This window comes from Hyla sarda, chromosome 5, assembly GCF_029499605.1.
Source record: "Hyla sarda isolate aHylSar1 chromosome 5, aHylSar1.hap1, whole genome shotgun sequence".
Lineage (NCBI taxonomy): Eukaryota > Metazoa > Chordata > Amphibia > Anura > Hylidae > Hyla > Hyla sarda.
The window spans coordinates 358,425,887-358,453,628 of record NC_079193.1 but is presented as its reverse complement, the minus strand read 5'-3'; the positions used below and the strand labels follow the sequence as shown (position 1 = coordinate 358,453,628).

Below are 27,742 nucleotides of genomic sequence, written 5' to 3'. Positions count from 1 at the left end.
ATAGGGGAAGATTTATCAAAACCTGTGCAGAGGCAAAGCTGCCCATAGCAACCAATCAGCTCACTTCTTACTTTCTTAACAAGGCCTCTGAAAAATGAAAGAAGCGATCTGATTGGTTGCTATGGGCAACTTTGCATCTCCACAGGTTTTGATAAATCTCCCCCATAATTACTAATGAAGTTCATGATCAGTTCATAATGAAAGAGTACAAACAAGATGGCGGATTATAGACAACATGGCTGTCTCGCCCCCTGCCATAGACTTGCATTGAGGGGCGGAGCGTGACATGACACGGGGGCGGAGCTGTGATGTCACGATCACCGGCTCCGTCATCAGGGCCTGATGAGAGCAGGGTGCTGCGTGCGAGATTGCGGGGGTCCCCAGTGACGGGACCCCGCGCGATCAGGCAACTTATCCCCTATTCTTTAGATAGGGGATACGTTGTCAGCACGGTAGTACCCCTTTAAGGGATATTCATATTTTTATATGCTATCAATTAGTTCACGCTTATAATTCCAGTAATAAAAAGTCTAAAGAATTTAGAATAATCCAATTTAGGATAATGTGGAAAACTTACATTACACCAATGGATCTTAAGAAATACGGCTATAAGAATTCGGCAGATTGCCCTAGATGTGATCAGGAGAATGCGGACTTTATACATGTACAGTATTTATGTGCATATTTATGGATTACCCACTGTCAGATTTTGTATTGTATACTACTTACCTTAAACCTGTCCTTGAGGGACTCCATGTCTATGCACAGACTCAATAAACGGCCCCTTGTTTGTTCACTCCTTGTGGGTGCATAATATATGTACCGTATATGCCTCTATCCTCCACTCTTCTGCCTGAGTATTGTTGTTGTGCGTTATATGTATTTTATATGTTTTTATAATAATTGCTATTCAATAAAATGTATACCTTTATTTGAAAAAAAAAAAACCTCTTTCTTGTTTGATATGGTTTTTGGTGTTGATCATTTTTTGATGACCATATGACATTGTGTCTCAGATGGCCATTCATTATATTAGGTAACGTAATTCGGACCTTCAATGTGATTCAAGAGTATTGGTGGAAGATTTTCGAGATAATCCAGGAGAGACTAGGATATACACCTCCATTTACATTTGAATATACAGTTAGGAGAAAGGGAAAATCATAACTTGTTATCGATTTTGGTTTCGAAGTTGTTATTTTTTTTGCGTGATTATTAATATTGAGGGTTTGGTTGTCTGAAAAAGTTCCATTGACTAATGAATGGATGCGCTTAATCGATAAGATTAAGAATTATTAATGGTATTTTTTCTTCGAATTTATGGGTTGGGAGGGAGGGATAGAAAATAAAATCTAAGTTATTTTAATGTTAATGTGTTGATTGTATGAAAAAAAAAAACAGCCTATATAATTTTTCTGAATTTTTTGACATCTTTTCTCAGAGGTACCTGCAATGTTGCGAGTTTCGGCCCTTCCTCTTTTGACTTTGGTTTGACCACATCAAGTGCCTTCTTGCCGTCTTTCTTCTTTTTATCCGGCTCGTCTTCAATCAGTAACGTAACTTGTCCTTTCGTCTTTGAAGTCTTGGAGGCTGCAGATAAAGAAACCCATAAGTGTAAAAGGTTCTAGACTTAGTATAAAGATGTGAGAAGATTATAGGATATCACTGTGCATGTCCACATTATTGTGCATACAATCACCAAAGAAGTCCACAAAATGGGAGATGAATCGCGCTGCCACCAACGATCACTTGAAAGAGTATTTGCATAGGTACGTTTTATTTGACATAAAAGGATCCATGCAACGCGTTTCAAAGCCGGTCTGGCCTTTTCGTCACGCGCCTGACGAAAAAGCCAGACCTATAACGAAAAGCAAAGGCGCTCCATGGTGCAGGTTTCCCACATTAAACAGAGCAGGGGAGTCAGCAATTTACCGGAGCAGGTTGTGTACCCGCATACACAACAATGGTGAGTGTATAAAAAGGAAATCCAGCCTGTCTGCAGCCTTCCTGGGTAGTAGAATGAACAAGCAAAGTGACTTCAGCAGGTATCAGGAATACATCGGCGCTGAACAGGACTTGAATGCAGGAGCCAGTGGTAGCGTGTAAAATCCTTTACTGGGTAATCATGCAACGCGTTTCACTGCGCATGCACAGCTTCCTCAGGCATCCTCAGGAGGAAGCTGTGCATGTGCAGTGAAACAAGTTGCACGTGTGGTAACGGGGTGTGATGAGGGCAGATGTTGTTACCCTAGGGGCAGATGGAATTAACCTATTGTATTTGTGACGCCAGGGCGTGGTTTATCCTCGATACCACCTGCAGGTATACCATTAGATCCTGGGCTAGGCAAGTTACGGATAACGGTAGCTTTACTGAGGGTAGACAGATGGTAAAGTCTATACAGTTCAGCCAGGTCCCACGGAGGTGACCAGTGACTCAGAGACCTTAAGGGCTTGCTGGGACTTGTAGTAGGACTGGACAATTTAATGCAGGCCACGCTGACTTGACAGTTACTGACAGGGACCGACGACTGACAAAGCTATGACTGTAGATTACTTGCAATTGACTGTGGCTGCAGACTGGACTTGAGGCCTCCAATGACTCTGGACACACACCTAGACTAGACTTGACTGCACTGGACCTCAGCAACAAGAGATCAGAGCTCAAAGAGACTGAGCTAGCTCCTCCCAGAGCTTATATGGGGGAGACTAGCAGGGAGCCCATAGGTCACCCCTGGGATCACCTGGTCACTGGTACTCCTGGGTAACAATCACATGGTACATTTCTTAAAGCAACAACACATAATATATTATAATACATAGCAAAACATATATACAGGGGGGATACAAGTACAAGGGGCCCAGGGGACACTGAAGGGAGGCTGCCGGATAGGGCAGCAAGGGTACGGGGTAACACCTCCCGTACTGGGCTACCACACATGATTACCTACTAAAGGATTTTACACGCTACCCCTGGCTCCCGCATTCAAGTCCTGTTCAGCGCTGATGTATTCCTGATACCTGCCGAAGTCACTTTGCTTGAACAGACCTCAAAAGGCCTTAATGTTTTCATGCCTGAAACATCTCAGGATCTCTGCTTCCAAGCTGTGAATTTTAGGGGCGGACATACAATATGTGTAACCCATGCAGCTTATGGACCCTGCAAATAAGGGACCCACAATCAAATTTTAACATTTCCATGTTTCCATTTAATTTTATTAAACTTCAAGAGTACCTGTCACCAAACTAAACTTTTAATATATTGTTCCTTATTATAAGACACTTTCCTTTTTACTTGCTGTTAAAATTCTCAACCTTTATATGCTTTTAATGTGATTGAAAAAATGTCCACTAGGTGGCTCTGTTCTGTTCCCTGCCGCAAGTCAAACAGTTAGTTTGGTCTCCTCTTGGCCTGACAGGAGACCAAACTCAGAAAGCATGTGGCAGGAGAATTAGGGGCAGGAGAAGTGCTAGGAGTAGTTAGGAAATATAATCTGAGTTAGTTTAGAAAATATGGTTTGATGACAGGTACACTTTAAAGTTCTGTGCATGTTAAAATCCTAATATCTTTAGAGAAGGGTGTGGCTAGGGGTGCTGGAAGCCAGAGGTGGATATTTAGTTTCAGGGCTGGGGCACGAAACTGTATCTTTGCCCCTGTTATTTCCATTTGTTTACCGTTGTTCACCATTTTCAGCTAATTTTCCAAAAAGTAGATGTAGTGCATCAAGCAGGCTCATTACCATACCCAGAAGACAAGGGATTACCGAAAAATGGCTGCAGGGACAGAAAATCGGTAAGCATGATTTTCATCAGTGTCACCAACACTATAATCCTAGTGTGGGTGATACTGATTACAGATTCCCTTTAACAAAACTGCATTTACTGTACCCAGATGAATGATACCTTGGTCACATGATCCTTCCAACCAATCTCTGCACGAGAGAATCCCTGGCCTAACTTCCCTATCCCGGAAGAAGGGGTAGACCTGAACTGGTGTCACATGTGTATATATCTATATACTCACTTTCCTCCACTGCTGGCGGTGATGGCGCTGTGCTTGCAGCATCACTTTTGGCCTAAAGAAATCAGAATATACAGATACGTTTGTATTAGTATGCAGGGTATAGCGACAGTGTGTGATTCAATAACTTTAGAACTAATGAATAACTTTGTATTTACAATAATACAATACATGTGCTCACAATTCTGCAGACCCCCAAGGCTCAAATTTTTCAGCATTCTCTGCCGGCTTTTAAATGGCCCAGCCCTCCATGATGAAGACATTAAATGATATTGGAGTCTTGTAAAATAAACAATGGATCCAGCACTTTATACAGCTTTTTCCCCCAGAATGAAATGAGGACAACGCACTAACAAAACTATCACATATTGACGCGTTTCGAGCGCACACGCTCGAAACGCATCAATATGTGATAGTTTAGTTGTGTGTTGTTTCCTATTTTATTTGGACAACTCACCAACTAAACTACCACACCATGACAAGATTCGAGTGCATGTGCTCAAAACGCGTCACATTATTGGTAGTTTAGTTGTGTGGTGGACAACTCCCCAGACTGGACTGTTCTGGATTTGTAGGGTATAGTGTTGCTTATAGTACTTTTTTCTTGTAACTTCACCTTCCAAGTGTGTCAGCTGATCCCAATAAGCAACGAAGACTTAAAAAAGCTATAAGTTACGATTGTGCGCAGCCTTTACTTGAAAGTTGAAGATGCATTGCATTACTCTGCATGTGCTCAAAATGTATCAAGATGTGGTAGTTTAGTTGTGTGTTGTTCCTCATTGTATTCAGACTACTCACCCACTAAGCTATCACATCTTGAGCGCACGTACTCGAAACGCGTCAGAGTGTGGTTGCTTAATTGTGTGCTGTTGCACATTTTATTTGGGCAATTCACCAATTAAACAACTACTCGTCAAGATTTGGTAGTTTCGTTGTGTGTTGTCCCTCATTGTATTCAGACTACTCACCCACTAAGCTATCACATCTTGACATGTTTTGAGCTCACGTGCTCGAAACGCGTCAGAGTGTGGTTGCTTAATTGTGTGTTGTTGCGCATTTTATTTGGGCAATTCACCAACTAAACAACTACTCGTCAAGATTTGGTAGTTTCGTTGTGTGTTGTTCCTCATTTTATTTGGACAATTGGAATGTTCGAGTTCTGTAAGGTATAGTGTGCTTATAGTACTTTTTTCCTTGCCCCTGTAATTTCACCTTGCAAGTACATCAGCTGATCCCAATGAGCAACGGAGAAGACATAAAAAGCTCAGAGTTACGGCCGTGCTAAGCCATTACTTGAAAGTTGAAGATACATTGCATAATTAATCCTTAAACGCCTCGAAGGAAAATATTAAACAAACACAATTAATAAGATCATCATTTTATGAGAAAGTAAAAGAACGTGTCCTGAAGTCAGATTAATTACTGGTAGATTAATCCCAGGATGGACGACCTTATTAAAAACAGGAAAAGATGCACAGCAAAAATAGTCTAGCCAGAAAAATCTATGCAATGATTCATACTTTGGGGGAATTTATCATAGTCTGTACTCAAGTTTTCTCCACAGTTTCCTTTACCATTGTGCTTGCAGTTTTTGTGGACGGGGGTTAGTGGGAGGCGCATGGCCTCCAACAAAATAAGGCTTACGACTAAGGGGTAACCACCTCCGAAACACGTAAAGAATGTGTATTTGAATTGTGATATATTTTTTGACCTTTTAATGGATCTGAAATAAAGGAACAGTTTTACTTGGAATGGGATCATTGGATATCTTATTTATTAATTTACAATAATTTATGCTAGAAAATGGAGTACATTATATATGAAATCTACGTTAGTTGATAGCTGGTGTAGGCTTCAGTACGATCCAAAAGCGAATGGACAGCCAAAGATATGTCATAGGAACATAGAATGTGTCAGCAGATAAAAACCATTCGGCCTATCTAGTCTTCCCAATATTCTGAAACATGGTCTTCAACAAACAAAAGCTTATGACTAAGGGGTAACCCCCTCCGAAATGTGTCAAGCATGTGTTTTTGCATTGTGACGTCTTTTGTTACATTTTTATGCAGGAAAGGAGTGCTGGATATCTTCTTTTGTCATGGCCTAGCAAATTTCCTATAATTTACTATAATTTAAACCATAAACTGGAGTAAATTATATATTACATCTATATAAGTTCATAGCTGTAGACTTTAGTCCGATGGCGCATGGACAGCCTAAAATATGGAATAAAGACATAGAATGTGTTGGAGATGAGAACCATTTGGCCCATGTAGTTTGCCCAATATTCTGAAACATGGCCTCCAACAAACAAAAGCTTATGACTAAGCGGTAACCTCTCCAAAATGTGTCAAGCCTGTGCTTTTGCATTGCGAAGTCTTTTGTTTCATTTAATTTAGATCTATTAAAATGTACCATTTTACAAGGGACGGGAGGGCTGGATATCTTCTTTGCATGGCCTTCATCAGCTTATGAATAAGGGGTTACCCACTCCGAAATGTGTCAAGCATGTGTTTTTGCATTGTGGAGTCTTTTCTAAGATATTAATGAATCCAAATTAAATGAAAAAAAAAGTTTTAGACGGGATAGGAGCGATATCTTCTTTTTTTCATAATTGTACTATAGAAATAGGAGTAAATTATACATGACATCTATGCCAGTTAATAGCTGGTGTAGACTGTGGTGTAGAATGTGTCGCCACATAAGAACTATTTGGCCCATCTACTCTGCCTAATATTCTGAATACTATGAATAGTCCCTGGCCCTATCTTACGTGAAGGATAGCCTTATGCCTACCCAATGCATGTTACCTTAACTCCTTCACTGTATTTGCAGCTATCACTTCTGTTTATCAATTCCTGGCTAATCTCCTTAAAGGGGTACTCCACTTTGTTCAGTAGGCTGGGTGCAGGCTGCGGGGGTCGTGACATCATGGCCACGCTCTTGGCTACATTCACTTCAATTGAACTGAGCTGCAATTCCATGCACAACCCGAGAACAGGGGTGGTGCTGTTTTTTGAAGAAATGAGCTCTGTTTTTGTCATCCTAGATAACTGCTTTAAGCTTTCCATTGTGGTACACCTTGGGTGGGCTTCCAACCTATAACCCTGATGGAAAGTTGCAACGCTTCCTACCATATAGGCATACAGCTGGATGCGTTGTGTAAATCCAGCCCCTTCAGAGAGAATACCGGGGGAAGGGCTATGAGCTAAAGCTGGGTGAGGTGCTCAATGTTCTCAGACAATCACTGTTCTCCACCGTCTTACTCTTGTCAGTGACGTAACATGGACATAGTCCACACCCCACAACAGACTGACCACCATTCTTTAAACTCTTATATTTACATGGGGTGATTAATGGACAGAACAAATGCTTATCAGGAAGAAGTGCTGCGGCTAACAAGAACTCGTGTCCATATAAACGCTCCGGTCAGCTGAAAAATGAGCGCTTGTGACTTCTTATGTTATCACAGCACACGGGGCACAGGGCGGTACGCACCTTTTTCAGTTTCTCCAGAGATGCATAGTATTTTGACCACCAATCTATTACATTTTCCGCTGACTCATCTGCTATAGTTCTCTTTTTCTTTTTAGTGGATCGTCTGATGGAACCTCTCACCAATTCCTGAAGAGTAAAAGTTATAGTAGTTATATTCTTGTATATAGGAGGCAGTATTATAGTAGTTATATTCTTGTATATAGGAGGCAGTATTATAGTAGTTATATTCTTGTATATAGGAGGCAGTATTATAGTAGTTATATTCTTGTATATAGGAGGCAGTATTATAGTAGTTATATTCTTGTATATAGGAGGAGTATTATAGTAGTTATATTCTTGTATATAGGGAGCAGTATTATAGTAGTTATATTCTTGTATATAGGAGCAGTATTATAGTAGTTATATTCTTGTATATAGGAGCAGTATTATAGTAGTTATATTCTTGTATATAGGAGCAGTATTATAGTAGTTATATTCTTTTATATAGGAGCAGTATTATAGTAGTTATATTCTTGTATATAGGAGGCAGTATTATAGTAGGTATAGTCTTGTATATAGGAGGTAGTATTATAGTAGTTATATCCTTGTATATAGGAGCAGTATTATAGTAGTTATATTCTTGTATATAGGAGCAGTATTATAGTAGTTCTATTCTTGTATATAGGAGCAGTATTATACTAGTTATATTCTTGTACATAGGAGTAGTATTATAGTAGTTATATTCTTGTATATAGGAGCAGTATTATAGTAGTGTATTCTTGTATATAGGAAGCAGTATTATAGTAGTTATATTCTTGTATATAAGAGCAGTATTATAGTAGTTATATTCCTGTATATAGGAGCAGTATTATAGTAGTTATATTCTTGTATATAGGGGCAGTATTATAGTAGTTGTTACGCCGAGCGCTCCGGGTCCCCGCTCCTCCCCGGAGCGCTCGCTACACTTCCCTCACTGCAGCGCCCCGGTCGGTTCCACGGACCCGGGGCGCTGCGTTACTACCTCCGGCCGGGATGCGATTCGCGATGCGGGTAGCGCCCGCTCGCGATGCGCACCCCGGCTCCCGTACCTTACTCGCTCCCCGTCAGTTCTGTCCCGGCGCGCGCGGCCCCGCTCCCTAGGGCGCGCGCGCGCCGGGTCTTTGCGATTTAAAGGGCCACTGCACCGCTGATTGGTGCAGTGGTTCCAATTAGTGTTTACACCTGTGCACTTCCCTATATCACCTCACTTCCCCTTCACTCCCTCGCCGGATCTTGTTGCCCTAGTGCCAGTGAAAGCGTTCCTTGTGTGTTCCTTGCCTGTGATTCCAGACCTTCTGCCGTTGCCCCTGACTACGATCCTTGCTGCCTGCCCCGACCTTCTGCTACGTCCGACCTTGCTTCTGTCTACTCCCTTGTACCGCGCCTATCTTCAGCAGCCAGAGAGGTTGAGCCGTTGCTAGGGGATACGACCTGGTCACTACCGCCGCAGCAAGACCATCCCGCTTTGCGGCGGGCTCTGGTGAAAACCAGTAGTGACTTAGAACCGATCCTCTAGCACGGTCCACGCCAATCCCTCTCTGGCACAGAGGATCCACTACTTGCCAGCCGGCATCGTGACAGTAGATCCGGCCATGGATCCCGCTGAAGTTCCTCTGCCAGTTGTCGCTGACCTCACCACGGTGGTCGCCCAGCAGTCACAACAGATTGCGCAACAAGGCCAACAGCTGTCTCAACTGACTGTTATGCTACAACAGTTACTACCACAGCTCCAGCAATCATCTCCTCCGCCAGCTCCTGTACCTCCTCCGCAGCGAGTGGCCGCTTCTGGAATACGACTATCCTTGCCGGATAAATTTGATGGGGACTCTAAGTTTTGCCGTGGCTTTCTTTCCCAATGTTCATTACACTTGGAGATGATGTCGGACCAGTTCCCCACTGAAAGGTCTAAGGTGGCTTTCGTAGTCAGCCTGCTGTCTGGAAAAGCCCTGGCTTGGGCCACACCGCTCTGGGACCGCAATGACCCCGTCACTGCCTCTGTACACTCCTTCTTCTCGGAAATTCGAAGTGTCTTTGAGGAACCTGCCCGAGCCTCTTCTGCTGAGACTGCCCTGTTGAACCTGGTCCAGGGTAATTCTTCCGTTGGCGAGTATGCCGTACAGTTCCGTACCCTTGCTTCAGAATTATCCTGGAATAATGAGGCACTCTGCGCGACCTTTAAAAAAGGCCTATCCAGCAACATTAAAGATGTTCTGGCCGCACGAGAAATCCCTGCTAACCTACATGAACTCATCCATCTTGCCACTCGCATTGACATGCGTTTTTCCGAACGGCGTCAGGAGCTCCGCCAGGATATGGACTCTGTTCGCACGAGGCGTTTCTTCTCCCCGGCTCCTCTCTCCTCTGGTCCCCTGCAATCTGTTCCTGTGCCTCCCGCCGTGGAGGCTATGCAGGTCGACCGGTCTCGCCTGACACCCCAAGAGAGGACACGACGCCGCATGGAGAATCTCTGCCTGTACTGTGCTAGTACCGAACACTTCCTGAAGGATTGTCCTATCCGTCCTCCCCGCCTGGAAAGACGTCCGCTGACTCCGCACAAAGGTGAGACAGTCCTTGATGTCTACTCTGCTTCTCCACGTCTTACTGTGCCTGTGCGGATGTCTGCCTCTGCCTTCTCCTTCTCTGCTGTGGCCTTCCTGGACTCTGGATCTGCAGGAAATTTCATCTTAGCCTCTCTCGTCAACAGGTTCAACATCCCGGTGACCAGTCTCGCCAGACCCCTCTACATCAATTGTGTAAACAATGAAAGATTGGACTGTACTATACGTTTCCGCACGGAGCCCCTTCTAATGTGCATCGGATCTCATCACGAGAGGATTGAACTGTTGGTCCTCCCCAATTGCACTTCTGAAATCCTTCTTGGACTTCCCTGGCTTCAACTCCATTCCCCAATCCTGGATTGGTCCACTGGGGAGATCAAGAGTTGGGGGCCCTCTTGTTCCAAGGACTGCTTAAAACCGGTTCCCAGTAAACCTTGCCGTGTCCCTGTGCTTCCTCATGTAACCGGTCTCCCTAAGGCCTATATGGACTTTGCGGACGTTTTTTGCAAAAAACAAGCTGAGACTCTACCTCCTCACAGGCCTTATGATTGTCCCATTGACCTCCTCCCGGGCACTACTCCACCCCGGGGCAGAATCTATCCTCTGTCCGTCCCAGAGACTCTTGCCATGTCTGAATACGTCCAAGAAAATTTAAAAAAGGGCTTTATCCGTAAATCCTCCTCTCCTGCCGGAGCCGGATTCTTCTTTGTGTCCAAAAAAGATGGCTCTCTACGTCCTTGCATTGACTACCGCGGTCTTAATAAAATCACGGTTAAGAACCGCTACCCCCTACCCCTCATCTCTGAACTCTTTGATCGTCTCCAAGGTGCCCATATTTTTACCAAACTGGACTTAAGAGGTGCTTATAATCTCATCCGCATCAGAGAGGGGGATGAATGGAAAACGGCATTTAACACCAGAGATGGACACTTTGAGTATCTGGTCATGCCCTTTGGTCTATGCAACGCCCCTGCCGTCTTCCAAGACTTTGTTAATGAAATTTTTCGTGATCTACTATACTCCTGTGTTGTTGTATATCTGGACGATATCCTGATTTTTTCTGCCAATCTTGAAGAACACCGCCAGCATGTCCGTATGGTTCTTCAGAGACTTCGTGATAATCAACTCTATGCCAAAATAGAGAAATGTCTGTTTGAATGCCAATCTCTTCCTTTTCTAGGATACTTGGTCTCTGGCCAGGGACTACAAATGGACCCAGATAAACTCTCTGCCGTCTTAGATTGGCCACGCCCCTCCGGACTCCGTGCCATCCAACGTTTTTTGGGGTTCGCCAATTATTACAGGCAATTTATTCCACATTTTTCTACCATTGTGGCTCCTATTGTGGCTTTAACAAAAAAAAATGCCGATCCCAAGTCTTGGCCTCCTCAAGCGGAAGACGCCTTTAAACGACTCAAGTCTGCCTTTTCTTCGGCTCCCGTGCTCTCCAGACCTGACCCATCTAAACCCTTCCTATTGGAGGTTGATGCCTCCTCAGTGGGAGCTGGAGCTGTCCTTCTACAAAAAAACTCTTCCGGGCATGCTGTTACTTGTGGTTTTTTTTCCAGGACCTTCTCTCCGGCGGAGAGGAACTACTCCATCGGGGATCGAGAGCTTCTAGCCATTAAATTAGCACTTGAGGAATGGAGGCATCTGCTGGAGGGATCAAGATTTCCAGTTATTATTTACACCGATCACAAGAACCTCTCCTACCTCCAGTCTGCCCAACGGCTGAATCCTCGTCAGGCCAGGTGGTCTCTGTTCTTTGCCCGATTTAATTTTGAAATTCACTTTCGGCCTGCTGATAAAAACATTAGGGCCGATGCTCTCTCTCGTTCCTCAGATGCCTCTGAAATTGAACTCTCTCCTCAACACATCATTCCTCCTGACTGCCTGATTTCCACTTCTCCAGCCTCCATCAGGCAAACTCCTCCAGGAAAGACCTTTGTTTCTCCACGCCAACGCCTTGGGATCCTCAAATGGGGTCACTCCTCCCATCTCGCAGGTCATGCGGGCATCAAGAAATCTGTGCAACTCATCTCTCGCTTCTATTGGTGGCCGACTCTAGAGACTGATGTGGTGGACTTTGTGCGAGCCTGCACTATCTGTGCCCGGGATAAGACTCCTCGCCAGAAGCCCGCTGGTTTTCTTCATCCTCTACCTGTCCCCGAACAACCTTGGTCTCTGATTGGTATGGATTTTATTACTGACTTACCCCCATCCCATGGCAACACTGTTATTTGGGTGGTCGTTGATCGATTCTCCAAAATGGCACATTTCATCCCTCTTCCTGGTCTTCCTTCAGCGCCTCAGTTGGCTAAACAATTTTTTGTACATATTTTTCGTCTTCACGGGTTGCCTACACAGATCGTCTCGGATAGAGGCGTCCAATTTGTGTCTAAATTCTGGAGGGCTCTCTGTAAACAACTCAAGATTAAATTAAATTTTTCTTCTGCATACCATCCTCAATCCAATGGACAAGTAGAGAGAATTAACCAGATCTTGGGTGACTATTTACGACATTTTGTTTCCTCCCGCCAGGATGACTGGGCAGATCTTCTACCTTGGGCCGAATTCTCGTATAATTTCAGAATCTCTGAATCTTCCTCCAAATCTCCGTTTTTCGTGGTGTACGGCCGTCACCCTCTTCCCCCCCTCCCTACCCCCTTGCCCTCTGGTCTGCCCGCTGTGGATGAAATTTCTCGTGATCTTTCCACCATATGGAAAGAGACCCAAAATTCTCTCTTACAGGCTTCTTCTCGCATGAAGAGATTCGCAGATAAGAAAAGAAGAGCTCCTCCCATTTTTTCCCCTGGAGACAAGGTATGGCTCTCCGCTAAATATGTCCGTTTCCGTGTCCCGAGCTATAAGTTGGGACCACGCTATCTTGGTCCTTTTAAAGTTTTGTGTCAAATTAATCCTGTCTCTTACAAACTTCTTCTTCCTCCTTCTCTTCGTATCCCTAATGCCTTTCACGTCTCTCTTCTTAAACCTCTCATCCTCAACCGTTTTTCTCCTAAATCTGTTCCTCCCACTCCTGTTTCCGGCTCCTCGGACATCTTCTCTGTCAAAGAGATTTTGGCCTCTAAAAAGGTCAGGGGAAGAACTTTTTTTTTAGTGGATTGGGAGGGTTGTGGTCCAGAAGAGAGGTCCTGGGAACCTGAGGACAATATCCTGGACAAAAGTCTGATCCTCAGGTTCTCAGGCCCCAAGAAGAGGGGGAGACCCAAGGGGGGGGGTACTGTTACGCCGAGCGCTCCGGGTCCCCGCTCCTCCCCGGAGCGCTCGCTACACTTCCCTCACTGCAGCGCCCCGGTCGGTTCCACGGACCCGGGGCGCTGCGTTACTACCTCCGGCCGGGATGCGATTCGCGATGCGGGTAGCGCCCGCTCGCGATGCGCACCCCGGCTCCCGTACCTTACTCGCTCCCCGTCAGTTCTGTCCCGGCGCGCGCGGCCCCGCTCCCTAGGGCGCGCGCGCGCCGGGTCTTTGCGATTTAAAGGGCCACTGCACCGCTGATTGGTGCAGTGGTTCCAATTAGTGTTTACACCTGTGCACTTCCCTATATCACCTCACTTCCCCTTCACTCCCTCGCCGGATCTTGTTGCCCTAGTGCCAGTGAAAGCGTTCCTTGTGTGTTCCTTGCCTGTGATTCCAGACCTTCTGCCGTTGCCCCTGACTACGATCCTTGCTGCCTGCCCCGACCTTCTGCTACGTCCGACCTTGCTTCTGTCTACTCCCTTGTACCGCGCCTATCTTCAGCAGCCAGAGAGGTTGAGCCGTTGCTAGGGGATACGACCTGGTCACTACCGCCGCAGCAAGACCATCCCGCTTTGCGGCGGGCTCTGGTGAAAACCAGTAGTGACTTAGAACCGATCCTCTAGCACGGTCCACGCCAATCCCTCTCTGGCACAGAGGATCCACTACTTGCCAGCCGGCATCGTGACAGTAGTTATATTTTTGTACATAAGAGCAGTATTATAGTAGTTATATTCTTGTATATAGGGGCTGTATTATAGTAGTTATATTCTTGTATATAGGGGGCATTATTATAGTAGTTATATTCTTGTACATAGGAGACTATTATAGTAGTTATATTCTTGTATATACTGTAGGTAGTAGTATTATAGGAGCTAATGTTCTTGTATGATGCAGTATTAAATTTGTAATATTTTAGTGATGTATAAGGTTCCCTGAGGAATATGAAATATTTACCCTATTCTGATGTATGATATAGATGACTGTATAATCTGGGAATTACTGGCACTGCTTTTTACCCTCTTCTAGGCTTTCATGGCTACATCTTCACCTGTTCGTAGACTTCTATCCTTCCTGTTCCCTTATCCTGAGTGTTACATTAATCTTAACCTTACCAGGGAAGATTAACACAAAAAGTTAACCTCACCTTCTGTTTGGTGTCTTTCTTCAAGGGAGATTTGAACGTCGCTGATGAGGTCTTAGGTTTCGGTCCCTCTGGGGTTGGGCTTTTGTCTTGAGTTGCGGGTGGGTCAGATGCGGTTTCTGTGGTTGGTACGTCTGTATCAAGGAGGGAAGCTGCAGCTGGGTCCGGTGATGGACCCGATGATGGTGGGACTGGAGACGGGGATGGAGAAGCTCCTGATGAGTTTTCTTGAGGCAGACTTGATTCCACCTCCACATAGATATGATCTGGTGACTCTTGTTTGTTAGTAGAATCCGATTGGGATGCATCTGAAACTATAAGCAAAATATAGTGAGAACATAAAGAGATTATTCCATTGTTACACCATAAATGTGGTGAAGTTTCTCTAACTCTATACATTCTATAAGATATCTACACATGTGTACTATTAATCTCAATTGTACATCTGGCTGTTGTGCTTGGCTCGCACAGTAGTGTGCATAGAAAAGAGAAACGACTATAGAATATATAAACATGAAAATGGACCCCCATATTTATAGTGCCTGTATTACCCCCTCTACCACTCTAAGGATAATTCCCCCCACCTTGCTTACTAACAGTGTAGGTCCTTTAAAGATGGAAGTCCTACACATCTATCCACCCTGTTACAAAAGTTATGGAACCTGCCAGTGCTCTGCCTCCTTTCTCCAAGGGCCTCGCGGCAAACACATAGTCTTCCTTTATGGCAGTGGTCTCAAACTGTGGCCCTCGAGATATTGCAAAACTTCAACTCCCAGCATGCCCGGACAGCCAACGGCTGTCCGAGCATGCTGGGAGTTGAAGTTTTGCTACATTTTAAGGGCAACAGTTTGAGACCACTGCTCTATGGTATGCTCACCCACCTACTGCCATGTGTTCCAGACCGCTTGCTACTGTTTGCTTAAAGGATTACTACGCCCATAGACATCTTATCCCCTATCCAAAGTACCCCAGACATCCGGTGCACGGAGCTAACTTCGCTCCGTGCCGGATGACTGGAAATGCGTGGTGGAGGCTCGTGATGTCACTGTCACGCCCCGCTCGTGACCTCATGGCCAAGCAAGTCTATGGGAGGGGGCGTGACAGCCGTAGACTTGAGGGGGTGCCCCTTCCCATAGACTTGCATTGAGGGGGCGTGGTTGTGATGTCACGAGCGTGGCGTGGCCATGATGTCACGAGCCTCCGGCGCTGAACCTAATGCTCTAAAAGAACGCATGGGGCAGCACGGAGATCGCGGGGGTCCCCAGTGGCGGGTACCCCTTAATAGACATACAGATGACAGCTACTTCTATTCTATCCATTCCCTTTAGTGCGTTCCTTATGTGTGTTGAGCAGGGTTTTGCAGTGGGCTATTGACCCACATCTGTCTTTTACTAATTACCAAGCTTCTAACATGATGGAATTCAATAATACCATAATGACAGATGACTCCTCCACTGCTTCACTGCTCTTACAGTAAATAATCATTTTTTTCAGTAAAAAGTCATTTCGTAAAGCAACTAACTAATATAATGAATATCTTTCCTGACGCCTCCTGTAGTGTGTGCTCCTTCTGTCCGCCATTGTTCAACCAGATCCACTGCCAGGAAGGCATGGAGTACACAAGGTCCACATAGGTTGTGGTAGTAATTGTTATATAGAAAGGTAGAAGAAACACTGACTTAGTTAGATTTTGGGTAGGGCAAGTTCACACTGCCATTATGCTCCATGCCATACTGGGTAATTTTTTTGCGCTAAACGGACCCATAATGGGTCGGAGCACAACTGACAGTATTTGGTCCTGACAGATCCCATTGCCTTAAAAACAGGAGCCCGATCCCACAAAGCTTCATTTACTGGAACACAATGGCAGTGTGAACGAGCCAATACAGTGGGGATCAAAAGTTTGGGCACCCCAGGTAAAAATTTGTATTCATGTGCATAAAGAAGCCAAGGAAAGATGGAAAAATCTCCAAAAGGCATCAAATTACAGATTAGACCTTCTTATAATATGACAACAAAAGTTAGATTTTATTTCCATCATTTACACTTTCAAAATAACAAAACAATAAAATGGCATCTGCAAAAGTTTGGGCACCCTGCAGAATTTATAGCATGCACTGCCCCCTTTGCAAAGCTGAGACCTGCCAGTGTCATGGATTGTTCTCAATCATCATCTGGGAAGACCAGGTGATGTCAATCTCAAAGGTTTTAAATGCCCAGACTCATCGGACCTTGCCCCAACAATCAGCACCATGGGTTCTTCTAAGCAGTTGTCTAGAAATCTGAAACTGAAAATAGTTGACGCTCACAAAGCTGGAGAAGGCTATAAGAAGATAGCAAAACGTTTTCAGATGTCGATATCCTCTGTTCGGAATGTAATTAAGAAATGGCAGTCATCAGGAACAGTGGAAGTAAAAGCAAGATCTGGGAGAGCAAGAAAAATATCAGACAGAACAGTTCACAGGATTGTGAGAAAAACAATTCAAAACCCACGTTTGACTGCACAATCCCTCCAGAAAGATCTGGCAGACACTGGAGTTGTGGTACACTATTCCACTATAAAGAGATACTTGTACAAATATGGTCTTCATGGAAGAGTCATCAGAAGAAAACCTCTTCTACGTCCTCACCAGAAAAACCTGCGTTTGAACTTTGCAAATTAACATATAGAGAAGCCTGATGCATTTTGGAAACAAGGACTGTGGACCGATGAGGTTAAAATTTTTTGGCCGGAATGAGTAAAGGTACGTTTGGAGAAGAAGGGGAACAGAATTTAATGAAAAGAACCTTTGTCCAACTGTTAAGCATGGGGGTGGATCAATCATGCTTTGGGGTTGTATTGCAGCCAGTGGCACAGGGAACATCTCACGAGTAGAAGAAAAAATGGATTAAAAAAAAATTCTGCACATTTTGGATGCTAACTTGATGCCATCTGTGAAAAAGCTGAAGTTAAAGAGAGGATGGCTTCTATAAATGGATAATGATCCTAAACACACCTCGAAATCCACGGGGGATTACATCAAGAGGCGTAAACTGAAGGTTTTGCATTGGCCTTCACAATCTCCTGACCTCATTATAATTGAAAATCTATGGATAGACCTTAAAAGAGCAGTGCGTGACAGACAGCCCAGAAATCTCAAAGAACTGGAAGACTTTTGTAAGGAAGAATGGGCAAAGATACCTCAAACAAGAATTGAAAAACTCTTGGCTGGCTACAAAAAGCGTTTACAAGCTGTGATACTTGCCAAAGGGGGCAGTACAAGATATTAACTCTGCAGAGTGCCCAAACTTTTGCAGACGCCATTTTTTTGTTTTCTGTTATTTTGAAAGTGTAAATAATGGAAATAAAATCTAACTTTTGTTGACATATTATAAGAATGTCTAATCTGTAATTTGATGCCTTTTAGAGATTTTTCCATCTTTCCTTGGCTTCTTTATGCACATTAATACAAATTTTTACCTGGGGTGCCCAAACTTTTGATCCCCACTGTAGGAAGTCTGGTATTGCTGGAGCTTTCCTCTGACTTGTTGATGAAGTCTACATGTAGAGGTGTAACTTGAAGCTCCTGGGACCCAATGAAAAATCCAGAACTGAGTCCCACCTACTGTTTATTATAATGCTGATGTCTTCTTATGGGTCCAGGTGGGATCGCTACCTCTGCACCTCCTATGGCTATAGTACTGCCCACGTGTGGTTCTTACCACTTTCCGCAGGAGGAGCTTCATTTTCAGCCTCTGGTAGTGCAAGGGTGTCCAGCTCAGAAGGTTTATACAAAAACTGCTTCAAACAATTGATCATGTGGGTCCCGACTAGTGTGCTCCGACCGAATGCCCTCCAGTCCACCACACAGATGCTCAGGGGAGGGTGCAGCACTTCATTCTCAGGCAGTTCCTAGAACAGTACGATGTATATTGCTTTAAGACTACTATAGAATGCATTAGAAGATAAGAATATGTGACAGACTGGGGAGATATAGCAACAGTGTTAAAAGATGCCTGATTTTAGGAGTTGTCAAAAAAGTGGCATAAGTGGCACCATGTAACTGTGGCAGCTTGATATACATGTTAGACACATATAATAGTTCTAAGTATGTGGTGACCCAGTACAGAATCACGTGCTCTTCTGTACTCCTGCCCATCCTGTGTGGCAGATTCTGCTTCAATGTCCGTCATGGGTCCACTCTCCTCAGAACTCTCTATAATGCACTATATAATGTCATGTTATACAATGGTTAATGTATTAGTATTTTCTATGCACTTGTTACTTTAAATATCCTGTTGCTATGGACCTTGTTGTTAGGGGAGTATGCAGTGGTGAACCAGGTGACTTAACCGGCCAATGGGACCTCTCATTATTCCTCCAATATATAGTGAGGTCAGTGTTTAGTTCAGTCAGTTCTGAGGTACAGTTTGGTGAAGTGTGAAGTCTGTGAGGTGATTCTGAAGGAGGCCTGAGGCCTAGTCCAGCAACCACAAATCTATTATCAGTTATCCCCAGTATCCACGTGAAAGTCAAAGCCTTGCGGTAAGCCTACAGTCCGGGGATATATTCAAGTCCAACAAGTTAGTCAAGTCCAAGTAACTCCAGTATAGCGTGGGCTGCATACAAGTCAAGTCAGTCATATACAGCACAATCAACTATAAGTCCCAGCAAGCCAGTAAGCTTCCTGAAGTTCACCCTGCATCTCCTTCTCGCTAATCTGAGCTGTAACGGATTGTACCATCTTTCCAACCTCAGTAAAGCAAATCAGTTATCCGTAACCTTGCGTCGGAGTGATTATTTGCCCCGTGCCTTGCACAGGAGAAGCTGGCCTACCTCGGGTGGTAAATAGGTCAACCACGCCCTGGCGTCACCAAACGGTCAATTATACATTACCCCGTCCGACACCACAAGTACACCAACCTCAACTTAGTCATGTCCCTTTTTATTGGTGCTCTGAAATCTGCCAGCAGTAGAGAAGGTCAATAATGAATGAATTCGGCACATACAGGACCATTTTTAAGGTGTTACAATGTGCTTAGTAAATCTAAACCTCCCGGCTGTCTAAACTAGCTACTTTGGCTTACCAATAGTGATGTAAAATACACAACATTTATTTTTTTTTTAATTATTAATTTTACGCATCTCTCTAGGCATATATTTCCGCTTCCTTATGCCACTTCTTGGCTGCCATACTTTACATAAACAATTTGAACCCCCCAAAAAATGGTGCATATTATTAGTAAATTTAAGACTTTTCTTAACCAAGCCCTTTAAAAAAAAAAAAAAATTAGTAATGGACAAGCAGTTGGCGTCTACCTACTCAAATGAAAGCTATAAACTCAACAGTGGCCCCTTTAAGGCTAGGTTTCCACTTGGTTTTTTTCCTGGCAGTTTTTGGATATCTGCCACTGCAGTTTTTGAGCCAAAGTCAGAAGTGGATCCATAAGGGGGGAGAAGTATAAGTCCTTCCTTTATATGTCCTATTCCTTTTGAATACACTAATGGCTTTGGCTCAAAAACTGCAGTGGCAGATATCCAAAAACTGCCGGAAAAAAAAACCAAGTGGAAACCTAGCCTTATCAGCCTCTGGGCCCCTGTGCAGTCTGTTTGACCCTGCTGTGTATTTAGGGTCATTATAGAAAATAAATTCGTATAAGGCTCCTTTCACACATACATAATACAGACGCAAGTCTCGACCCACACTTACTACTTCAAACCAGTCCGCCATAACAGTGAAGTTGGGATTGCTCTTGTAGCTCTGGATGACGCTGGATTTCACGCCTTTCCCTGCACATTCAATCATGACCTGAGGCCGATCCACTGACAGCAGCTGCACCTTCTTCAGTTCACGGACTCCCCAGAAGAGAACCTAAGAAAATAGACATGAGAAAGAAAGGATGAGCTACTGACCTATGACTACAATTTATGTCATTAAATAGCCGATGTCTGCCATATTAACTGGGCTGATTTCCTATTTACCCAGATTGTTCCCTTTCTGTCCCTAAGCTTTTTCCTAATTTATAGAGAAATCACGCCACGCCCCCTCCATTCATTTATAGACATCATGCCAAGCCCCCTCCATTCATGTCTATGGGAGGGAGCGTGACGGCCGTCACGCTCCCTCCCATAGACATGAATGAAGGGGGTGTGGTGTGACGTCACATCCCCAGATAGAATGCGGGTGCTGCAGGGAGAGATCGCGGGGGGTCTCAGCAGCAGGCCCCCCGCGATCAGACATCCTATCCCCTATCCTTTGTATAGGGGATAAAATGTTTTTACCCGGAATACCCCTTTAAGTTTTAGTACGTTTCTCAAGGCCAAATCTACCCCTTCTTTAGACAGACCATAGGAGAGCAATGTCAAGTTTTAGTAACATCTAGGTTTAACTCGTGTGAGGTGTTTCTGGGCCGATTCGGCCCCTTCTTCACGCATCTGTCTGTCTAAAGAAGGGGTAGATTTGGCCTTGAGAAACGTACTAAAACTTAAAGGGGTATTCCGGGTAAAAAGGATAGGGGATAAAATGTTTTTACCCGGAATACCCCTTTAAGTTTTAGTACGTTTCACAAGGCCAAATCTACCCCTTCTTTAGACAGACAGATGCGTGAAGAAGAGGCCGAATCGGCCCGGAAACACGTCACACGAGTTAAACATAGATGTTACTAAAACTTGACATTCCTCTGCTATGGTCCATGGTAGGGCTTATACGATCCCGAAAACCTCTGCATTTTTGTGCGAATTTCTCTTGCATTCGAACCACCCCTTTTGGTACGAGCAGCAGAATAGCAGCAGCCGACTGGGACAACAGTATCACCACCATTGTGATTAACTGTGCATGTGATTCCTTCCAGTACTTATCAGCTGCTGTATGCTTCAGGGGTAGTTGTTTAGTTCTTTCCAGTCTGACCACAGTGCTTTCTGCTGACATGTCTTTCCGTGTCGGAGGAAATCCCCATAGCAAACCTCTCCTGCTCTGACAGAGGTGGCAGCAGAAAACACTGTGGTCAGACTGGAAAGAACAACACAACTTTCTCTGGAGAATACAGCAGCTTATAAGTACTGGAAGGATTAAGATTTTTTAATATTAGTAATTTGCAAATCTGTTTAACTTTCTGGCACCAGTTGATTTGAAAAATGTTTCTTCCACCAGGGTCTTCCACCCCTTTTACTTACAATGGCCTCAGGTTATGATATTTCTAATATACAAATGTTTTCTCTGGCCCATTGTAACTTGAAACCAGACTCGCCATACAATGCTAGGGACAGTCCAGAAACGTGTCAATGGCCAGAAGTACTGATCAATCAGAATGGACATTCACTGGTAAAACCCCTGTACTACTGAAGTGTATGCACTGACTGGTGTCTGGTAGCGCCCTCTACAGTACAGGAAGGTATTACATGTTCTGTACTCTTTACCTGTCCCAGGGTTAGCTGCTCCTTTAGACACCAGGTGAGGGCAGCTCCATGTTACTTTTTTGGGACACATTGGCCCTGACTTACTAAGAGTGTTGTGTAGTTTTCTTTGTGGGTTTTAATTTCCTATAATTTTTTTCCACAGTATTTACTTAGGTTTGCCCACATTTTGCACTTTTCCCTACATTTTGCTTTTCTACACCTGCTCTGATCAGTCGGGTTTTTCTCAGCTCAAACACCACATTTTCTGTGGAAACCTTAATAAATATGTAGAAACTGCAGGACACGCCCCCTTTTTGTGACCACGCCCACTTTCCCTGACTACCATGTCCCGTTTTCAGCTTTTCTCAGTATAATGGAGAGTTAGTCGGGGTTTTTTTTACATTTCTGGCACAATTTCTGGCACAGACAGAATTTCTGGCGCAATGCACCAGAATCTGGCGCACAACCCCACAAAACATGTCAGGTTAACAATAGTAAATCAGGGCCTGTGTGTACTGTACAGGACCCTGAAGAAGCTCCTGTCCTCTACATAGACAGTGATTACAACTCCCAGCAGATCTTTATTACTTTTATATGTAAGGACTTGCTTTATCTCTGCAGTATTATTTATCTATTTATTATTCTTTAATCCTCACTTTTTCCTATTTTTGGATGACATTTGGCGGCTTTAGAACCAATTACCAGGTTTCCATAGAGTTATGGTCTCAACATACAATGGTCGTCCTGGAACCTATTAATATTGTAACTTGAGGGACCATTGTAACTGTATCATCCTGTATACCTCCCCCTTGTGGCTGACATTAAGCATGACACAGTAAAAAACCTGGAGAGTTCCTTTAAAGGGGTACTCCGCTGCTCAGCCTTTGGAACAAACTGTTCCGAACGCTGGAGCCGGCGCCGGGAGCTTGTGACATCATAGCCCGCCCCCTCATGATGTCACGCCCTGCCCCCTCAATGCAAGTCTATGGGAGGGGCGTGACAGCCGTCACGCCCCGCTCCTTCAATGCAAGTCTATGGGAGGGGGCGTGACGGCTGTCATGAGAGGGCTATGGCGTCACGAGCTCCCGGTGCCAGCTCCAGCATTCGGAACAGCGGAGTACCCCTTAAAGATTTAGTGCAGAGCATTGGATAAATATGAAGTATTTTCTATAGGAAACCCAATCCTCTTTCACTGCCATTGATGTCCTATAGAAGAACTAAATGTATTACAGATTCTCAGCTCTGGTTACACGATTTCCGATCCCTTGGTCAGCGCTTCCATCGGTTAATATGAGAATGCTGTGAGCTCATTCAGTTCATCCCTGTAAATGCGTCTACTGCGGTGAATTATTAATACTACATCTCACATCATTTCATCCAAATTTCTTACCTCTACTCTGTATTTACTCAATACCGGGCGGATATCTGCCGGGACAGAGTAGACCTGACTGGGATCTGGGGCATCGATGGGTGGTAGGCTCTGTGCGCCCGAATCAGGAATCTGAAGAGATATACAGGTCCGTCAATTACAAGCGTGTCATATATAGTTTATACACATTGCAGTATGTACGGTATTACTGTACTGTATTGACTGAATGGTGGGTCCATAGATCTATCCATAGGAAACTTTCCACGGTCCTTGCTATTGCTCCTTTACAACCTAATACGGTGACGTCATATACTTGTGGTGGTTTCTGGTACTGGAGCTCGGTCCATTCAAGTAAACGGAACAGAACTCCAGGACCGAAAACAACATTGTGGTCGATGTTTCAGTACTACAGTGAAGGAGCTTTGGTGTTACCCCTTCATTCCGCTAATCTAAGGGCATAAGTAATATAGTGGCAGACCATGCAGCTGCTATGGGGCCCTTGAAGAGAGAGGGGGCTCCGTCCTAATTGGTCCCATTTATTTTTCTATAGGTAAGAAACTGTGCAGAACTTCTGTTACCCCTTCATTCTGCTGATCTAAGGGCATAAGGTCCATAGTAGCTGACCAGGCTATGGGGCCCTTGAAGAGAGGGGACTCCACCCTGGTTGGTACTATTCTTCTTTCTATTGATAAGAAACTGTTCAGAACTTCTCCCTCCAGGGAACTGCACTGTCAGCAAATTAAAGGGGGTATTCCAGAAAAAAAAACTTTTATATATATATATATATATATATATATATATATATATATATATATATATATATATATCTCAACTGGCTCCAGAAAGTTAAACAGATTTGTAAATTACTTCTATTAAACAATCTTAATCCTTCCAAAAATAATCAGCTGCTGAAGTTGAGTTGTTCATTTCTGTCTGGCGACAGAGGTGCCCTCTGCTGACACCTCTGCTTGTCTCAGGAACTGCACAGAGTAGAAGAGGTTTGCTATGGGGATTTGCTTCTACTCTGGACAGTTCCCGAGACAGGTGTCATCGGAGAGCACTTAGACAGAAAAGAACAACTCAAATTCAGCAGCTCATAAGTATTGAAAGGATTACGTTTTTTTAATAGAAGTAATTTACAAATCTGTTTAACTTTCTGGAGCCAGTTAATATCTAAGACATTTTTTTTCCTGGATAACCCCTTTAAAGGGGTACTCCCATAGAAAACTGTTTTATTTAAATCAACTGGTGCCAGAAAGTTAAACAGATTTGTAAATCACTTCTATTAAAAAATCTTAATCCTTCCAGTACTTTTTAGGGGCTGTATACTAAAGGGAAATCCAAAAAAGAAATGCATTTCCTCTGATGTCATGACCACAGTGCTCTCTGCTGTCCATTTTAGGAACTGTCCAGAGCTGGAGAAAATCCCCATAGCAAACATATGCTTCTCTGGACAGTTCCTAAAATGGACAGCAGAGGTCAGCAGAGAGCACTGTGGTCATGACATCAGAGGAAATGCATTTCTATTTTGGATTTCTCTTTAGTATACAGCCCCTAAAAAGTACTGGAAGGATTAAGATTTTTTTTAATAGAAGTGATTTACAAATCTGTTTAACTTTCTGGCACCAGTTGATTTAAAAAAAAAAAAAGTTTTCCAACGGAGTACCCCTTTAATGGAGGTGGAATTGACCAAATGATCATAGAAACAAAATGGAAGCAAACACCAGACTTGTCTGTTCTAGGGGGGGGAATCAGACGCCATCATAGGAGGACCATTACAGTATTTATGTGGCCCTTTTTCTTCTATATACACCACTGCATAATGCACATCTTGAAGCACCTCTTTAATGCAATGAGGTTTTGTGCCTACTTACCTGTCATTGCACCAGCATACATCACCACTAGACCAATTTAGCTCCCTATTACCACAGACCCCCTAGTGCTGTAATTTGCCCCCTATATAGCCTATATCATTATTTTATATGTTATTCATGACTTACAGAAGTTGGTAGTTAGTACAGTAGTTCCCTATATTTTCCCATACACAACATGATTGGACAAGAACAAGGACAATAGGGCATACATAACATAGGTGTAGACCACGCAGCTGCTTTAGGGTTCATGGAGCGAGCGAGCCTAGACCTAGTTGGTTCCATATTAGGCTGGGTCCACACTACGTTTTGTCCCATACGGGAGCGCATACGGCAGGAGGGAGCTAAAACCTCGCGCTCCCGTATGTGACCGTATGCGCTCCCGTATGTCATTCACTTCAATGAGCCGACCGGAGTGAAACGTTCGGTCCGGTCGGCTCATTTTTGCGCCGTATGCGCTTTTACAACCGGACCTAAAACCGTGGTTGACCACGGTTTTAGGTCCGGTTGTAAAAGCGCATACGGCGCAAAAATGAGCCGACCGGACCGAACGTTTCACTCCGGTCGGCTCATTGAAGTGAATGACATACGGGAGCGCATACGGTCACATACGGGAGCGCGAGGTTTTAGCTCCCTCCTGCCGTATGCGCTCCCGTATGGGACAAAACGTAGTGTGGACCCAGCCTTAGCAAGTTAATGCTCTCAGAACTACCGCACTTTTTCTTCCCCAAAACTGGGGGGGGGAAGTTGGTGCGTCTTATACGGCAAATACACATTAAAACCCTGTCCTATGGCAGCGGTCCCTGCGGCCATCAACGGCCTGGACCCGCGGCTAATACAGGATTATTAGATTGCAGTGATGCCCTGTATTAACCGTTCAGACGCGGCGATCAAAGCTGACCGCCGCGTCTGAAGCGAAAGTGACACAAACACGGCTGCTCAGTCGGGCTGTTCAGGACCGCTGCGGTGAAATCACGGCGTCCCGAACAGCTTGCAGGACACCGGGAGGGACCTTACCTGCCTCCTCGGTGTCTGCTCCGTGCTGGGATCCCCTGCATGGCCGGCGCTCTCCTTCGTTGTCATCACGTCATCACGCACGCCGTCCTGTCATCCAATAGGAGCGGCGTGCGTAGCGGCGTGCGTAGTGGCGTGCGTAGCGACGGGATGGCGGCGACGGAGAGCGAGGATACCGGGCAGCAGAGAGGTTCCGGAGCGACGGGGACACCGCGACAGTGATGGAGGGCGACATCCAGGGCAGCGTTGACGAGCGGTGACGGGTCCGGAGTGGCGGGGACACGTGAGTATTAACTCCTATACCAGTGATATTCAACCTGCGGTCATCCAGATATTGCATAACTACAACTTCTGGCATGCCCGGACAGCCAACGGCTGTCCGGACATGCTAGAGTTGTAGTTTTGCAACATCTGGAGGTCTGCTGGTTGAAGATCACTGTCCTATACTTTACATTGTATTTGGTTCAGAATATTTTTTTTCTAGATTTTCATCCTTTAAAATTGGGTGCGTCTTATATGCCAGAGAGTCTTATATGGCGACAAATACGGTAAGTGTAATCTAACCACATACAGTAATTTCATTACAGTGTAATAAACCTTTTTGTACTCACCTGGAATAATTCAAATGCAGCCAAAAGATCTCCCCCCGAGAGGTGCCCACAGAACAAGGGGTAATAGGCCAGCTTAGCCGGGCTGTAAGTCTGGTCAGAGAGTATGACTGTTGGAGTGGCCACTGTAGAACCGATGTACTCAGGTTTACCCTATTGGATGACAACGACACATGATATTTACATGGACCCATTAATATATTTAGCCTATAAAAATAGCTGATAGCGACATCTTTCTCATCCCCAAAGGTTGTGATGTGTAGTCAGGTTGTGATGAGTATTGGCTTCTCTGCATAAGGCACCAGGGATGGAATACATGTCCTGGTTCTTTCGACCCCAGGGCTCCAGTTGTCAGTGACTATTTCAATTGTATCTTCATTAAAGGTTTGCATTAGGGCACTGAGGCTACTATAGGGGCAATAAGAGCAATGTAGCTGTTATAGGGCAATATGTGGCACGGGAGGTATGTGTAAACGCAAGGAGCCAAAATGTCTGGGTGGCAAACATAGGCGTGCGCACGGGGTGTGCCGGGTGTGCCCAGGCACACCCTAATCAAGCCCAGGGGGGCATCCGAGGCCACCACTGAGCAGCCCGCAGAGGACCCCCCCCGTCACATTCGGGACATCCCTGTGTCCCGAAAGATCTTTTCGGGACACAAGGATGTCCCGGTTACCTTTCTACAGCGGCCCCCATGTGAACTTTAAAAACACAGGGGCCGCCGGGAAGTAGCGCACGCAGGGACGTCATTGACGTCCCGTGCGTGCGCCCATAGCAACGGAGGAGCGGAGATTCAAGGAAGAGAATGTGTGCCGGCCGGAATGGTAAGTGACCAACACGAGCTGGCAGCACGTCGTCTTCAGTGTTCCGACCACCGGTCCTCCAGTCCCGGGACCTACTGCTATGGTCTATAGGCCATAGCAGTAGATTGTGACCCCGGACCGGAGGACCGGTGGTCGGAACACTGAAGTGGGGCAGTACAGAGACATACAGCCTCCAGCCATACACTGTATA

The 27,742-nt window shown here is 44.8% G+C and overlaps 1 protein-coding gene across 3 annotated transcripts in view; it reads right to left on the bottom strand.

Annotated features, from left to right (window-relative positions):
* FER1L6 (fer-1 like family member 6) overlaps positions 1–27,742 on the bottom strand; it is a 207,020-nt gene that overhangs the window by 72,932 nt on the left and 106,346 nt on the right. For all 3 annotated transcript variants that reach the window (XM_056522715.1, XM_056522714.1, XM_056522716.1), the window contains 8 exons: positions 26,735–26,884; positions 23,260–23,370; positions 20,185–20,346; positions 18,197–18,386; positions 14,498–14,808; positions 7,517–7,642; positions 4,022–4,073; positions 1,448–1,590 (listed from right to left, as the gene is read on the bottom strand). In XM_056522715.1, the coding sequence (XP_056378690.1) occupies positions 1,448–1,590; positions 4,022–4,073; positions 7,517–7,642; positions 14,498–14,808; positions 18,197–18,386; positions 20,185–20,346; positions 23,260–23,370; positions 26,735–26,884 (1,245 nt within the window). The remainder of the gene's footprint in view (positions 1–1,447; positions 1,591–4,021; positions 4,074–7,516; positions 7,643–14,497; positions 14,809–18,196; positions 18,387–20,184; positions 20,347–23,259; positions 23,371–26,734; positions 26,885–27,742) is intronic.